The sequence below is a fragment of the Podarcis tiliguerta genome (genome assembly GCF_965153285.1).
Source record: "Podarcis tiliguerta genome assembly, chromosome: 5".
NCBI lineage: Eukaryota > Metazoa > Chordata > Lepidosauria > Squamata > Lacertidae > Podarcis > Podarcis tiliguerta.
The window spans coordinates 8,683,839-8,700,167 of NC_139538.1; the positions used below are offsets into that span (position 1 = coordinate 8,683,839).

General features: G+C 45.8%; 1 protein-coding gene across 1 annotated transcript; it reads left to right on the forward strand.

Annotated features, from left to right (window-relative positions):
• Positions 1 to 236: 236 nt before the first annotated feature.
• AHSG (alpha 2-HS glycoprotein) lies at positions 237 to 12,556 on the forward strand. Its single transcript, XM_083442389.1, has 7 exons — positions 237 to 612; positions 2,924 to 3,034; positions 5,840 to 5,924; positions 7,329 to 7,495; positions 8,592 to 8,702; positions 9,787 to 9,903; positions 11,595 to 12,556. Exons 1-7 carry the CDS (start codon positions 394 to 396, stop codon positions 11,847 to 11,849), a joined length of 1,065 nt encoding a protein of 354 aa, XP_083298515.1. The 5' UTR covers positions 237 to 393; the 3' UTR covers positions 11,850 to 12,556.
• The last annotated feature ends 3,773 nt before the right edge of the window (positions 12,557 to 16,329 follow it).

Sequence of the window (16,329 nt, forward strand, 5' to 3'; positions counted from 1 at the left end):
TTGGGGAAATGGCCTGGCAGGCCACACTGGATCCCCTCCCCCCCCGGCCACGGAGCTACAGCATAATTCCCCATAATGCCCTTTTAGTGTCTGGCAAATGGGACCGAAATGACGCTTTGAGATTTTTTGCCCATGCCATCTTCTTTCTAGCAAACTTTGCAATTCCCCCCTTATCTAATAAACCTTTAACTCAATGTCCTGCACATATTTACTTTTCCCTTTCTGTTGTTTGCAGTCGCTTTTTTGGACCCAGAACAAATATTGCAGGCCGCCTCATGGGCCGAGGATGGGAGGCGGGGGCATCATCTTTGTATAAATGGGAGCTCTGCGGTGGCTCCTTCCACTCTTCCTTCCAGCACAACCCTCCTCCCTAGATCTTCTGCAGGCGAAGCCATGAGATCACTGGTAGCTCCAGCGCTCCTGGGTCTGATCCTGGGATGCATAGCAAATGCAGCTGTACTCCCTACCCTCCCTCAGGGAGAGTTTCCTGCTTGCGATGACGTTGAGACAGAGCACATGGCAAACTTCGCAGTGAACTACATCAATGAAAAAAATAACCACGGGTACAAGTACGGCCTAAACATCATCAAGAAGGTCAAGGTTTTCCCTCGGGTAAGTGCTTCCTGGCGGGTGGGGAGGAAGGTCATTCTCCAGATCATACGAGGTGTGAGTGAAGGCTATGTGCGGCACCCGTCCAATACCCTGCTTCAGAACAAAACCTTCATTATGAGGTTTCATCATAATGATAATCTTATTTTTTGCACCCCACTCACCTGACTGGGTTGCCCCAGCCACACCGGGCAGCTTCCAACATATAAAAACATAATAAAACATTAAACATTAAAAACTTCGCTATACAGTGGTACCTCAGGTTACAGAGACGCTTCAGGTTACAGATTCTGCTAACCCAGAAATAGTACCTCGGGTTAAGACCTCAGGATAAGAACAGAAATAACGCGGCAGCAGGAGGAGGCTCTATTAGCTAAAGTGATGCTTCAGGTTAAGAACAGTTTCAGGTTAAGAATGGACCTCCAGAATGAATTAAGTTCTTAACCCAGGGTACCACTGAACAGGGCTGCCTTCAGATGTCTACTAAAGGTTGTATAGTTACTTATCTCCTTGGCTCAGGGGGTCGCATAACTCCATACCCTCCAACTTTTCTCCGATGAAAAAAGGGATGTCCTAAGGAAAAGCGAGACATTTAGGGATCAAATCAGGAACTGGGATGGCTTCTGTAAATCCGGGACTGTCCCTGGACACTGGGAGGGTCTGTGGGTGGCTTCCAAGAGATATAAAAACATAATAGAACATTACACATTAAAAAGCTTCCCTATACCGGGCTGCCTTCAGATGTCTTTTAATAGTTATATAGTTACTCATCTCCTTGACATCTGAAGGGAGGGCATTCCACAGGGCGGGGGCCACCACCGAGAAGTCCTTCTGCCTGGTTCCCTGTAACCTCACTTTTTGCAGTGAGGGAACCGCCAGAAGGCCCTCGCCGCTGGACCTGTGACCAGGCTGAATGATGTGGGTGGGGACACTCCTTCAAGTATACTGGGCTGAGGCCATTTAGAGCTTCAAAAGTCAGCACCAACACTTTGAATCGTTTATTCGATGTTGGTTTATTTCACTACCAACCTTCCACTGAGAAGCTATTGGGGTTCAGTGTACCCACACGGACAATGGAAGCTTTGGTGTGGATTGCACCTGAGCACGTCTTACTCAGTTGTTTAAAGACATCCAAATGTCTTATTGTCCAGTGAGTGTCCCTATTGTATTTGGAAGATGCACATCTACCCAATTCTGAAGTTGTGCATGTCCTGAATGGCTCGCCGAAAGTGTTGTGGGAATGAAGGGGTGGCAGTTATGCAGAGGAGACCCACTGAAATTAATAGCCCTAATTTACTCATGCACACTCGTTTCAAGAGGTGCCGGAACGCACCACGAATACCCGCCTTGTTTTCTTATAATGGCAATGGTGTCCACCTGAGAGGTGTTGGAACTGAGTTCCGGCTGGAAAAAAAGCCCTCGATATAATTAGTTGTACTTAGCTGAACACCACTCAAAGTCTGCACCACTCTCCAGGAACAGCCACCTGTTTGTTTGTTTGTTTGTTTGTTTGTTTGTTTGTTTGTTTGTTGCATTTATCTACTGATGGCTCCAATCCCCACTCAGCCATGAAGCTCACTGGGTGACCTTGGGCCAGTCAGTGCCTCTCAGCCAAACCTACCTTGCACAGTTGTTATGGGGATTAGATGAGGGGGTTAACCACATATGCCACCTTGAGCACTTTGGAGTAAAAGGTGGCGTAAAATGCAATAAATTAATTAAACATAAGCTTCAAGAACAGGAAAGAAGCGAGCCAGGCTTCCAAGAAAGCTTCATAATGCCAGGAGTTCAGAGTAAGTCTCTACAGAAGCTCTCAGACCAGGAAACATTGATCGATTTCCCTTTCCCCTTCATTCTGCCCTCTTCTCTTTAAGGGAGCTGGAAGGAAGTACCAAAGGCAATGACATCCCATTTTGAAGAAATTTCTGTTTTGGCACATCTGTTAAGAGGGGAACTGACACTGTGAAGCACTCTATGGAATAATAATAATAATAATAATAATTTATTATTTATACCCCGCCCATCTGGCTGAGTCTCCCCAGCCACTCTGGGCGGCTCCCAATCAAGTGTTAAAAACAGTACAGCATTAAATATTAAAAACTTCCCTGAACAAGGCTGCCTTCAGATGTATTTTAAAGATAGGATAGCTGCTTATTTCCTTCACATCTGAAAGGAGGGCGTTCCACAGGGTGGGTGCCACTACTGAGAAGGCCCTCTGTCTGGTTCCCAGTGGGCCTTTTAGCTGTATGCTGGTTAAATAAATGTAAACAAGTTTTTTTTTAGTTTTTTTAATCTAATCACCTTCTCTCCACAGAGGCCATTTGGGAAGATAGCCTTCCTTGAGTTGGACTTATTGGAGACTGAGTGCCATGTGTCAAACCCACTGCCTGCTGAAAATTGTACCATAAGGCCACAGACACAGCATGTGAGTTCCTGGACATTTTGCTAACCTTGTGGAGAATTTAAACATGGATTCTTGGGCGGGGTGTAAATAATAAAATGATGATGATATGGCATCCAGCCGGGTGAGGTGGGTAAAGGCCTACCCATATGTCTTTATGGCAACAGGACAGCCTCTTTGGACATGTAAATGGTGGTACTTAATAAGCCAGCCGAGGCCATTACCTTAACAAAGGAATTGGTTCGGCTTGGGTGCATGCATCATATCTTTATTCAAATTATTAGCAATAATAATAAAGGCATGTCAATACAGGCTGACTGCTTGGAACTCAACTGTCCTGCTCACCAGGACGGTGCTGATTTTACTTTTCAAAGTTGCACCCAACAAAAGTTTAATTTACACAGCAAGCGTTCATACTCAGGATCCCTTAACATTCTAAGGCATAACTTGCCTGAGCTATATAACCTCAACCATGTCTCTTGATTGAGAGCGTGGGAAGTGCCTTTATGGATCAAATCAAGTTCCACTTACTCAACTACGCATTGCAAGGATTTGAGCAGGTACTAGGTTGTCCACAAGAACAACCGAGTTACAATTTAATGGGCGACCAGCCGCTAAAGATTAGTCTAATTCATTCCAGTGGAATTCAGCTAACCCTAACCTTTCCCAAACCTCAGCGGGTGATGATGTCCAACATTCAAGGTCTGTGACTCAGTGATGGAGCCAATGGTGGAGGAACCCTCTCTGGCACCCGGGGCACGACGCCGATGGGCGGGGCGAACCGCCTGGTGGCACACACACAGCGTCCATATGGCCTGCACATGTGTGTAATCCTGTACGGAGTGCGCAAGCGCAGCAGCCCGTGCAGACGCGCATATGGACAGTGTGTGAGAAAGGCAGCACCCATACTGACTGTGTGTGCCCTCGGCCGCTCTACAGCTGGAGGGAGGCAGGGGCCATCTTATCACACACAACCCCCTAGAGTGGCACCCAGGGCCAATTGCCCCCTCTGCCCCCAACTTCGTACGCCCCTGGATGGAGCAGCAGTTTTGCATGCTGAGGGTTCTAGGTTCATGGAGTCACAGAATTGTAAAATTGGAAGGGTCGCGGGATATCAAATCCAAACTCTTCTTCTTCTTCTTCATCTAATCCAACCCCCTGCAGTGCAGGAATATTTTGCCCAATGTGGGGCTTGAACCTATGACCCAGAGATTAAGAGTCTCATGCTCTACCAGGTGAGCTATCCCAGACCTCCTAATTTTCCATCATCTCATTGCCTGAAACCCTGAAGAGCCACTGCCTGCCCTTGTACACAGTAGTGAGATAGATAGCTGACTCTGCATAACCTATTGTGCCAAAATTTGAATTGACAGTGAAAGTTGATTGTGTTCGGGATCACAAACACATCCTAAAATAATAATAATAAAAATAAAAATACAACCTCCCAAAACCTAAATATTTGCCACACATAAAAGCTTTAGTGTTTGAATCTGTGGTCTCAGATTTAAAATCTGGACTCCTTTGAATTATATGGTACGTCGTCCAAGTTCTATTTCAACTGGTCAAAGTACGAGACAGAATCTAAGTAAGAAATTCAAATCTATCTCATTATTTCTAGAACAGCATCTTTTCCCACTTTGTCTATTCGTGGAAGTTGTGCCGTGGCTCCTTTGTTTATAATTGTCAAGTGCATTGGCAATTCTGGTGGCTTATTACAATTTTCTTTAGTGTGGGCCTTCCAGCCTGAGCCACTTGTCATACAAGTTTAACAGATGGATTTTTTAAAAAATAAAAAATGTGTTGACTAATATCAACAATGTGGCTAGAGAAGCAAACAGAAAAATGATCATGGTGCAGTCTTGTAATGAAGTCTACCCAAGTCCACCATGCTCTTTTTAAAAACACCTGTTCATAAGACATGGCTAGAGGGTTCAGGCCAAGGTCCACTTAGTTCAATGGTCTTCACAAGAATCCAAAAAATCTGTTGGCAATTGTCATCCAATATACAGTGGTGCCCTGCAAGACGAATGCCTCACAAGACGGAAAACCCGCTAGACGAAAGGGTTTTCCGTTTTGGAGGTGCTTCGCAGGACGAATTTGCTATGGGCTTGCTTCGCAAGACGAAAATGTCTTGCGATTCCTGGGGGGTTTTTTCCGCTCCCCACCCCCTTTTTCTAAGGCACTAAGCTGCTAATAGCCTTTTAGCAGCTAATCCGCTAATCCCTTAAGCCTTTAATAGCCGCTAAACTGCTAATAGCGCTAATCCGCTAATCCGCTAATGGGCTTGCTTCGCAAGACGAAAAAACCGCTAGACGAAGAGACTCACAGAACGGATTCTTTTCGTCTTGCGAGGCACCACTGTAAATGGTTAATTGTGTATTTATGTGCACAATAAACTGGCTATATTAGTCACCGGAGCATCTGGATAGCCTGAAGGTATGGGGAGCATTATTCCAGTTTGCAAAAACTTCCCAGTTTGCATTTCAAGGCATTTCTTACACTATAGGTGTACTATAGGTGACCAGGCCAGTGACTGTTTGCTAGGCTGGGTTTGGTCCCTTTTGGGTTCAGCATCTGGGAGACGCATAGCATGTGTACCAGCCTTGGCCCACCAGGCATTCCCCAGATATTTTGGACCAGAGCTTCCGACGGTCCTTGTCAACACAGCGAACGGACTTTGAGATCCAAAACATTGCCAAACATGTCAGCGTAGGCCAATGTACAAGGTGTACAGTGTATGTGCAAGGTGTACAATGATGTACAATGCTGCGGAACTGGGTTTTGCTCCCATCATAACCAGCCCATAATCCTCTTCCTTTGAACCGCTAGGCTGTTGAAGGGGACTGTGACGTCAAACTCCTCATTGTGGATGGAGCCTACAAAGTGCTGTCTAGCAAATGTCACTCTACTCCAGGTAATCTCTTTGGCTCCTTTGCAGTCCTCGGTCACCAGGGCTGAGAAATAGGGGGTCAGTGACCCACGCGCCAACTCACCCCATTTACCATGACTCTCCCCAGGGCATACCTCTCCCCAGCCCGGTTTGGCACATCCCTTGAGTCGTTCTGCCTGGCCTAGGGATATGCCCTGCCTCTCAAATGCCTTCCATGTGGCCTCATGAAGGGTTCCCAGAAGGCACCGCTAGCTTGAGGAAGGTTCTCAACCTCAATCTAAGTTAGAGAGAGAGAGAGAGCAGCTGCAGGTGGGGCAATGAGAACTAGTAGCACAATGTGGGGGGCGGTGTTAACCCTTTCTCAGCCCTAGTGAGCACCACTCTTTCGCAGGTGCTGTTTGTCCCTGAGACATCTGGGGCTCCCCCCCCCCCTACAGACTGTGTAGCACAAGATTAAACCCTTGCTCTGTGAGACATGGACTGGATGTCACCACACCTAGCGCTCTTAAAAACAACAATGTACATCCGTCAGTTGTGTCCTGTGGCCCTCAGTCCACCTGTGTGCTGTATCTTTGTCTGGAAGGCATGTCCTGGCATGCACATGAACAAGGGATGGAGATCTTGTGGCTCTCTAGATACTGTTGGACTCCAGATCCCATCACCCCCTGCCAGCCTGGACAATAGCCAAATATCAACATCTGGAGAGGAGCCACAGGCTCCCTGTCCTTTATATAAACATGAAGGGACCACACAGCTCTTATAATGGGTCGGTAGGTCTTTTTCTGTTTCCTCTCAGTGTCTCGTTCTCCCAGTCTTGAGTTCACTTCTCCACATTTCCAAATGAGTTTGCCAATTGGTTTTTCTTTTCTTTTTTTAACCCTCAGGAAAATTTCCCAGCATTTTCTTCTGACACGCACATTTTCTGTGCAATTTTGCATAAAATACACACAACAACAACATATTATTTGTACCCTGCCCATCTGACTGGGTTGCTCCCGCCACGTTGGGTGGCTTCCAACATAATATAAAAACACAGTGAAAACTTCCTGGTACAGATGTCTATGAAAAATTGCGTAGTCATTTACCTCTTTGACCTCTGATGAGAAGGTGCTCCATTACCGAAAAGGCCCTCTGCCTGGTTCCCTGTAACGTCACTTCTCGCAGTGAGGGAACTGCCAGAAGGCCTTTGGAGGTGGACCTCGGTATTTGCAGGGCCATCGTGAGTTCTTGGAGGAAGAACAAAATAAAAATATAATAAATTCCTTAAATGTTCATTTCTTAAGTTTCTGCCAACACAAAATGGCTGCAACAGCCTATGTCAGCAACTGATCAGCTATCCTAAACCTTTTGGAGCAGCCAGCAACAAAACATTACTCACTTAAATAAATAAATAAAAACACCCTGTACTTTTCTCTTTTTCTTCCTTAGACTCAGTTGAAGATATTATCAAAGTTTGCCCTGATTGTAACCCTTTGTCACCACTGGATGACCCTAAGTTGAAGGAGGCAGCTAATTCTGGGCTCGCCAAGTTCAACGCTGAAAATGTCAATGGAACCCACTACCAGCTCCTTGAGCTTTCAAGAGGGTTTACCTCAGTAAGTATTCAGACAGGGCCACTAGCAGTGCTGCCTTATTACAGAGAGAGGAGAGAGCAGGGATGTTTGAAGACATTGTTCAGTCCACATGTTTAAGCGAGGCAAGCTGATCTGCACTTCTAGTACTGATGCACAGATCTAAACGCAGTTATCCCTTCTACTTTTGCTCTTTCAGATTTTTGCAACACAATTCTCGGCTCCCAAATGGTCCCTTCTGGTGTGCAGGTTTCATTCTGGCGGTCCATGCCATCTGTAGTTGGAGGAGGGAGACAAAATATCCGTTGCATTCAATATTCAAATTCATTTTTAATTTCATTTTTATTACTCCTTCTTCTGAATTGCATTGCGTTTAGCCTAGTGCATGTCAATCACCACGACGGGCAGACAAATTATGAAGACCATCAGCAAGTTTCAGTTGATCAGGCAAGGGCAGAGGGAATTTGGGCACAACAGATCAAAAACAAAACCAAGCAACACCAATTAATTAAAAAGTAGTAACGGCAAGCTTATCCTCTAAAACAAATAGTCCAAACAAGAGTGTTGGACTAAGAGCATTTTTGCTGGCCGCAAATAGTGAGCAGTGAAGGGTTAAGGCATTTCTTTCTTGGAAAGATGGTCCAAATGTGGGGGGGCCATGGCAGAGAAGGCCCTGCTTCCAGTGCCCACTCACTTTACCTCCAACCCTGAAGGGACCTGGAGAAGGGAACATCTGGAGAGAAGTGGTTCCTGAGATACCCTGGTCCCAAGGTGCTCGAGGATAAAAAGTCCAGTCCAGCGCTTTGAACTGAGTCTGGAACAAAGCGGCAGGCAGTGAAACGGGTCAAGGGTGTGTGTGTGAAATGATTTGCTACCAGCTCCACTAAAAACGCTGATTCCCCACAGCTGCCCTGAGCCTAACCTCCATTGGAAAAAAGGACTGGTCTGAGTTGCTAGAAGGCAGCTTCATAGGCTGGGTTGGTGGGAGGGAGTGGAAACTGAACAAAAGTGCCCCAGCGTTGCAAATGTCCATTTATATCATTAATATTCTGTATGACTCTTTCTGCTCAGTTGCGGCATTTGAGAGAGACAGCTAAAATGTTCCTTATTACGTTCCCAGCATATGCCTCTAGGTACACATGTGGAGTTTGCAATTGCTGCCACTAACTGCTCAAGGCAACAAGCCCAAGACCCTGCAGAACACTGCCACGTGGCGACAGATGAGCATGCGGTAAGTGGATGGGATCCCAATTAATTCAGTGCAGATTCCAGGACTGGTAATGCCTGCGGTCAAATGAGGCCTGCCAGCCCTTCTGCATTGAGGGGCCCCTGTGCCTTTAAGAAAGCATTTGAAAAATGAAGTCCACACATTTCCAACCTCCATGGCTACAAGTCCCTCTCTCTATAGAAAAATACATATATAAACTCGAAGATTTCTAGACTTCAGGTTGGAGACCACAATCCCCACAGTTCACTTACATATTCTATCTGTAAATAATTTTTATTAATTTTCAATTATTAAAATCCAATAACAGCCACATTTTTTCAATATCAAATTACAATTCCCATCCAAATATAGATCAATTATACGACCAATTATACATTTTGAGTGACTTCCCATGTGCTGGGTTTTGGGGTGCAAAGTTCTTCCTGCTTCCAAAATCTTGGTTAATCCAATTACATTCAGTCCTGATCTTAGTCCCTTATCAACAGCTACTGATTTCTTGACCTCCATTCATGCTGAGATATTCAATTTAAAAAAAATTCTACGAAAACAGTTTTGTATCCTGTAAATTCCCTGTGTGAGATGTTTATTTTCCCATTTGTTTCTTCATTGTTCTAATTAGATCACTTACATATTCTAATTTACAAAGTCGAGAGGGCATTCTTCACACCTCTTCATAATTATTAATTTGCAGTGCCTACTTGCTCCCCATCAGTGATGTAGAATGCAAGACCAGCTACACTTGCATACCCCACTGAACTTTATTATGTCCCTAGAGTAAAGGTCAACAGGTCTGGGACTTGTCTACAGGTGGGTGGGTGACCTCGTTGGGAATAACATGAAAACCGTCTTAACTTCCATGATGGAAAAAAGGCAGTATATAAACCTACATAAGTAAAACGGTTTTACTCACATCTTCAGATGCCACTCTAGTCGATCGATTCCCACACTTTTTGGATGGTTTATGTGAGGAAGATGGGAATGAATGGAATTTTCTACACCATGCTGCCTGGCTGAGATGAAGTATTTTCTTTTCAGATGTCCCTGTGGGGATGTCTTAACTGCTCTCTCTTTCTTCCTCCTTATCAAGCGTAATGGGTTTTGCAAGGCATCTGTTATCCAGTTGCCTCCTGTTCCTGTTCTTGGTGGTGAGCCCCTTCCACCTGCAGAGGAGATCACCCTAGATTGTGCTTTATATGATCACCAGGTAGGTGCAATTTTTAAACATGGTTTTCAGCAATTCACACACAGAGAGAATTCACAACTGGTTGCTTGCTCTGAGGTTCACTGGGGAGGGTCTGATGGTGTACACGAAAGCTAGTTTGGAAACCAAAGCCCTTTGGGACTTGAAGCACGACCACTTCTCCTCTTGCACCAAATCCTGTAGCACCCAGACTTTGAATGTTTCTAATTATTTGGCCTTCCCCAATTGGCTCCTGTTACCTTTCCACCCACCCACTTTTCCAGAGAAGCACCCTGACCCAGCTTCTCCCAAGGCCAACTTCCCTGCTTCCCTGCAGAACAATTAAGGGATTCTTCATCCCTAGAGCCAAAGAGGCTGCTACCCACGTCCCTGTTGCAGTCCTGCTGCATCCCTTTCCTAGCACTCATGGCATTGCTAGGTACTTAGACTCAGGGCATTGGCCTGTGGCACAAATCTGCATGGAACTTGCATATGCACGTGTCTATGTCTCTGTGCATGCCTTGGTAGCTCGGTTGGTGGAGCATGAGACTCTTAATCTTAGGGTTGTGGGTTCAAGACCCATGTTGGGCAAAAGATTCCTGCATTACTAAGGGTTGGACTAGATGACCCTTGTCAACTCTAAAATTTTATGATTCTATGAATTAAGGTAGGTGATGGGTCGTGATTTAGCACCACTGTGCTCAACTGCCCTATAATCCAAGAAAGATGCATTAGTTGAAAAGGCGGGGAAGGAGGAGGAGATACAAGGGCCCACCCCAAAAGACCGCCTGGGCCACCTTAAGCAACAGAATTATCTGCCATACATAGGAAGAGGTCCTTTCATCAGCACAAATACCGGCTGGTTTATTTATTTCAGTGAACCATTGTCATTTTTAAATTAGGTTGCCCATCTAGATTTACCTCTGTGAAAGAGGTCTAATTTGCTGGCCGGGAACCCAGACACAACAGAGGACTTTTAATGGCTCAACAGGAGTGGCGATTTCACCATGTTGGTGACCAAAGCTCCTCCTGTTAATGGTGAAGGATTTCTGCCTCCTGCTCATCCTCCTGTAGGGCCGTGAGGCTGTGCATTGGGGAGAAACACAAGCCGTATAGATCTCTGGATATGTCTCCTAGGATTGCCACCTTTCCTCTGGCAAAATACAGGGCAGGGGAGGGCAGAATGGTTAGGGGATGACTCCCCCCCCCCATCTGCTGCTGAAGTGACTTCAAATCAATTCATTACAATCTTTCGCATCCTAACAGAATTGTCCCTCTACAATTTGTCACACACACACACACAAATTTGTAAATCTGTCTGTGCTTGGCTAGCCAGAGCTTAATTACATGACCTTTCCCACACCTTTCAAAGACTTGCATTTGGAGAGAATCCCTAACTTGGCACACACACACACACACACACACACACAGAGAGAGAGAGAGAGAGAGAGAGAGAGAGGGAGGGAGATGAAGACCTGAAATACAGGACCTGGCATTTTACATCGACAGTCCTGTATTTTACAGGGCAGGTGGCAACCCTAATATCTCCCATGCCCTCTTTGTTTATGGGAGTGCATGGGGAAAGTCATTGCACCTCATGAGATTTGCACCTGCTCAGAGCTTCAAGCTGAGTGGTCTGTATATTATTTATTCATTTATTTGGACTGTGTTCTGACTAGCACCAGCAGACTGGACATAATGGTTTTCTTTTCTAGGCCGGCGGTTCCCATTTCATCAAGCATTCCATGTATCATCTTGGGAAGAACATCCCTTCCCCTGGAACTGGCCGCAGGGTCCTTGACCTCATCCATTCGCACAACGACACGCACGCATCCCATGAATCTCACTCTGCCGAAGTTCCAGCCGTCGCGGCAGCAAAGCCTGTCGTCAAGAGAGCGGTGGAAGCTGTGGCACTCCCAGCAATTTTAAAACAATTATGCCCAGGGAGGATTCGCCACTTTAAGATATAGGAGAGCCTGATAGAAACTACGGGAGCTGCCCAGTCAATGAAATGCCTTTGTATATTCTCCCAAGCCTGAACTCACATTCTTGCAGCAAAATAGTGATAATTTCTCTCTCACACACACACATCCCCCCTAAAAGCCACGCCTGTCCTAAGAAAGGCTGTGAGTATTGTGTCAGCCTGCTTTCTACCTGTGCAGATTTTGGTCTTCTGGCAGATCCTGCATTTTCTAGCTTCCCTGCTATCTTTAGTTTCTGCCTCCTTTAGACAGATGCAAGGTGGAAAACAAGGACTCCATGCTTGGTGGAAAACTCAGGGACAGGAGGGGCAGTATTAGGGTGGGGCTTCTGTCCTGTGTGTCATTCCTTGTCCCTCCCCTTGATGGGTGGCAGAAGCAGGATCAGTTATGCAAATTACATAACAATTTGCTAATCTGCATACTCTACTATTCAGCTAACAGATTCATGGCACTCTTGGGTGGAGAAGCAGGTGTGGTTTGGGGTTTCTCCTTTCGAAAGGGAAGACTATACACAGCACCGGACAGAAGGGACCGCAGTGATATATCAGGTGTATTCTCTAGGAATTACTGTTCTTTCCTTCCCCGGTGTCCAAAATTGCAGTGCTACATTATGGAGACCGTGCTGGAAAATGCATATTCTAACAATATGCAAACCAAAACAAAGGTGCTTCCAAAATAAAACACGAAACTCAAAACCCTCCTTGCCTTTTTTTCTGCCTCTGTTGTCATCATACAGGAAGGAGGATTGAATCCTTCAGGGGCTAAAACTCCCATCAGCCCTGAGCCAACATGGCATTTGCCAAGGATGATGGGAGATTCAGTTAGGCAACATCTGGTGGGCCAGATGTTTCCCTCTCCTGATAAAAGGCTTGAACATACTGTGGCATGTACCCCCAACTCCAAACGAACGGAAACTCCAGGGTTCATTTTCCTTGGGATGAAGGTCAACAGAGACTGTAGTGTCTTTAGGGTGTATGGTTTTATTTACACATAGAGTGGTACCTCTAGTTGCAGACACGATCTCTTCCGAAAAGTCCACAACTAGAGCAGCGCTTCTGCGCAAGTGTGGAGCGCAATAGAGCACTTCTGTGCATGTGTGAAGTATGCAGATCGCTTCTGCACATGCACGAAGCATGCAGGATGCTTCTGCGCACGCACGCGCAGTGAAACCTGGAAGTATACACTTCCGGGTTTGCCGGGTTTGCAAGCCAAAAAGACGCAACATGAACCTAACGCAACATGAGGTATGACTGTAAATACAATCCAGGATGGAGGGGCACACAGAATAACACTCCAACAGGTCTTGCCTCCCTGTTGGATTTCTAGGAAGGCCCCAAGCCACAGCTCTGAGTCCAGCAGCGAGCATGACAAGCCTGTCTCCCAGCTTCCAGTATCTGCCCCAAACTCTCTTCACACACAGCCCCGCTTCGCCCATTCTTACCGCAGCTAGACTAGTGACTGGGAGTAGCCACCAGAACCATATAACACTGGTCCTAAAGGATCTCCACCGTTTCCAAGCACAACAATTCAACGTGTTGGTGCTGACCTTTAAAGCCCTTAACGGCCTCGGCCCACTATACCTGAACGAGCATCTCCCCCACCATCACTCAGCCTGGACACTGAGGTCCACTTCCAAGGGTCTTCTGGCGGTTCCCTCACAGCGAAAAGTGAAGTTACAGGAAACCAGGCAGAGGGCCTTCTCGGTAGTGGCACCCACCCTGTGGATCTCAAGGAGATAAAGAACTAAAAAACTTTTAGAAGACACCTGAAGGCAGCTCTGAATTGAAAAGATTTTAATGTTTGATGGTTTATTATGTTTTTATATGTGCCGTAAGCCACCAACCAGTTGGGCGGGGTGTAAATAATAAAATGATGATGATGATAATATGGCATCCAGCCAGGTGAGGTGGGTAAAGGCCTACCCATATGTCTTTATGGCAACAGGGCAGCCTCTTTGGACATGTAAATGGTGGTACTTAATAAGCCAGCCGAGGCCATTACCTTAACAAAGGAATTGGTTCGGCTGGTTCATTTCCTCTTATACATTCTAACCTCAGCTATTCAGGATCACAGGTTTCGAAGGGACCCACAAGTATCATCCACACTGACCTCCAAACCTTTAACATTATTATGCAGATGGGGGGGTCATTAGTCATCATTTAGGGCAGTCTTCTCCAATGGGCAATGCCTCCCCAAGATTTCACCTAACTCTGTTGCCAGAAGATGCTATGAACTGAATTTGTTTAGTTAAAAAAGAAACACTTTGCATCCTGCCTATTATTATTTTTTGAAAGAAATTACATTTTGTATAAACAATATTGATGAAAAGTTGCACACTTAGTCAGGAAGAACCAGCTGCATAAATATAAGATGAGGGACACCTGGCTTTCCAGCAGTACATGTGAAAAGAATCTCAGGGACTTGGTGGACCAGAAGCTTAACATGGGCAAGCATTGTGACACAGCAGCAAAAAAAGGCTAATGCTATAGTAGGCTGCAGCAACAGAAGTATAGTGTCCAGATCAAGGGAAGTTGTAGTACCACTCTATTTTGCCTAAACAGACACAACGGAAGTGAAGTGGGCCAGAAAGACAGAGGAAGAAGATCTGTGCTTCAGGGCCAGAACAACAACAAGAAGAAGAGTTTGGATTTGATATCCCGCTTTATCACTACCCGAAGGAGTCTCAAAGCGGCTAACATTCTCCTTTCCCTTCCTCCCCCACAACAAACACTCTGTGAGGTGAGTGGGGCTGAGAGACTTCAGAGAAGTGTGACTGGCCCAAGGTCACCCAGCAGCTGCATGTGGAGGAGAATCGAACCCGGTTCACCAGATTACAAGTCCACCACTCTTAACCACTACACCACACTGGCTCTCAAGGAGGTGAACTTACATGGTATTGATATGGCCAGGTTGATCTTCTTTTGCTGATGTTCTTGCTTGAATCGCAGTTGGTAATCCTTGTTCCTTTGGTCAATAGATGGGGCAAGAATGACCTTTCCACCTTATTTCTGCAGCACAACAGCACTTGGAACAGAATGTACTTTTTTGGGGAAGGAGGGAAGAGAGCTCCCTGCCACTGCTGATGTCCACCCAATTTCCAAGGCATGTTCAGCAGCAGTAGCAAAAAAATCCCCCTTCCTCAAGGGGAGGGAATAAGAGCCCTAGTTCTCAGGCTACAGCTCTAGACTGCCATGTTCCAAAGGCTGCAAGTTCATTTGTATAATTGGGCAGATAACTGCTCAAGTAACATCGGGTGCAGGTAAACAACTTTTATGTACCTGGGAGTATGTAAACATACCAGTACGTAGGATTTGGGTAAATAAACCTTTTTAGGATTGCAATATAGGTCTTTCTCTGTTTTTGGCCACATTTCCAACATTAACATTAGGAAATGATTTGCTGCTGCTACTACTACTACTACTACTAATTTATTATTTATACCCTGCCCATCTGGCTGGGCTTCCCTAGCCACTCTGGGCAGCTTCCAACAAAATATTAAACTACCGTAATACATCAAACATTAAAAGCTTCCCTAAACAGGGCTGCCTTCAGATGTCTTTTAAAGATAAGATAGCTGCCTATTTCCTTCACATCTGATAGGAGGGCATTCACAAGGTGGGTGCCACTACCGAGAAGGCCCTCTGCCTGGTTCCCTGTAACTTGGCTTCTCGCAGTGAGGGAACCGTCAGAAGGCCCTTGGCGCTGGACCTCAGTGTCCGGACAGAACGATGGGGGTGGAGACGCTCCTTCAGGTATATTGGACTGAGGCCGTTTAGGGCTTTAAAGGTCAGCACCAACACTTTGAATTGTGCTCGGAAACGTACTGTTAGTTATTAACACTGCCACATGTTTTCAGCAGAATTCAGCTGGTTTAAAGTGAAGGCCTTTCATGTAGCTGGGAGTAAGCAAACAAAAATGCCTAAGATTTGGGTAGAGCCTCTTGATCTCAGCGTCATGGTTTTATGAGCCCCATGTTGGGCAAAAGATGCCTGCATTGCAGTGGGTTGGACTGTTACCCTACAAAGGGGGGTCTGGAAGTACGCCGGTCCTCTTTAGACAAAAAAAGTCAGCAGAATCGTGAAAAGAGTTCATATTTATTGAGGGCCGCAGTGAGAATAAGTGGTCCAGAGGAATTCTCCAAATTCTGGAACCCGAATACAAAATTGAAGACACTTTTATAACAATTGCATGCGGGATCACCTCGTGCATGATCCTTTTCAGCAATATGATTGGATAACAGAACGCATGGACAGCTTGTGGACGCCTAAAACAAATTTCACTGGTCAGAACAGCCTGCTCCTAATTGCTATGGCAACGGGTATCTTTAAGCAATGGTCATATAAAATGTGCCTTTTTCTGCTATCTGCTACATGAAGACTTGCATGGGTCAGGATAATTTATGGTTCTCCTGGCATCGATGCCAGCCCCCAGTCTTCTGCAGAAGGCCAGCGAGCTCTTGACATGTTTT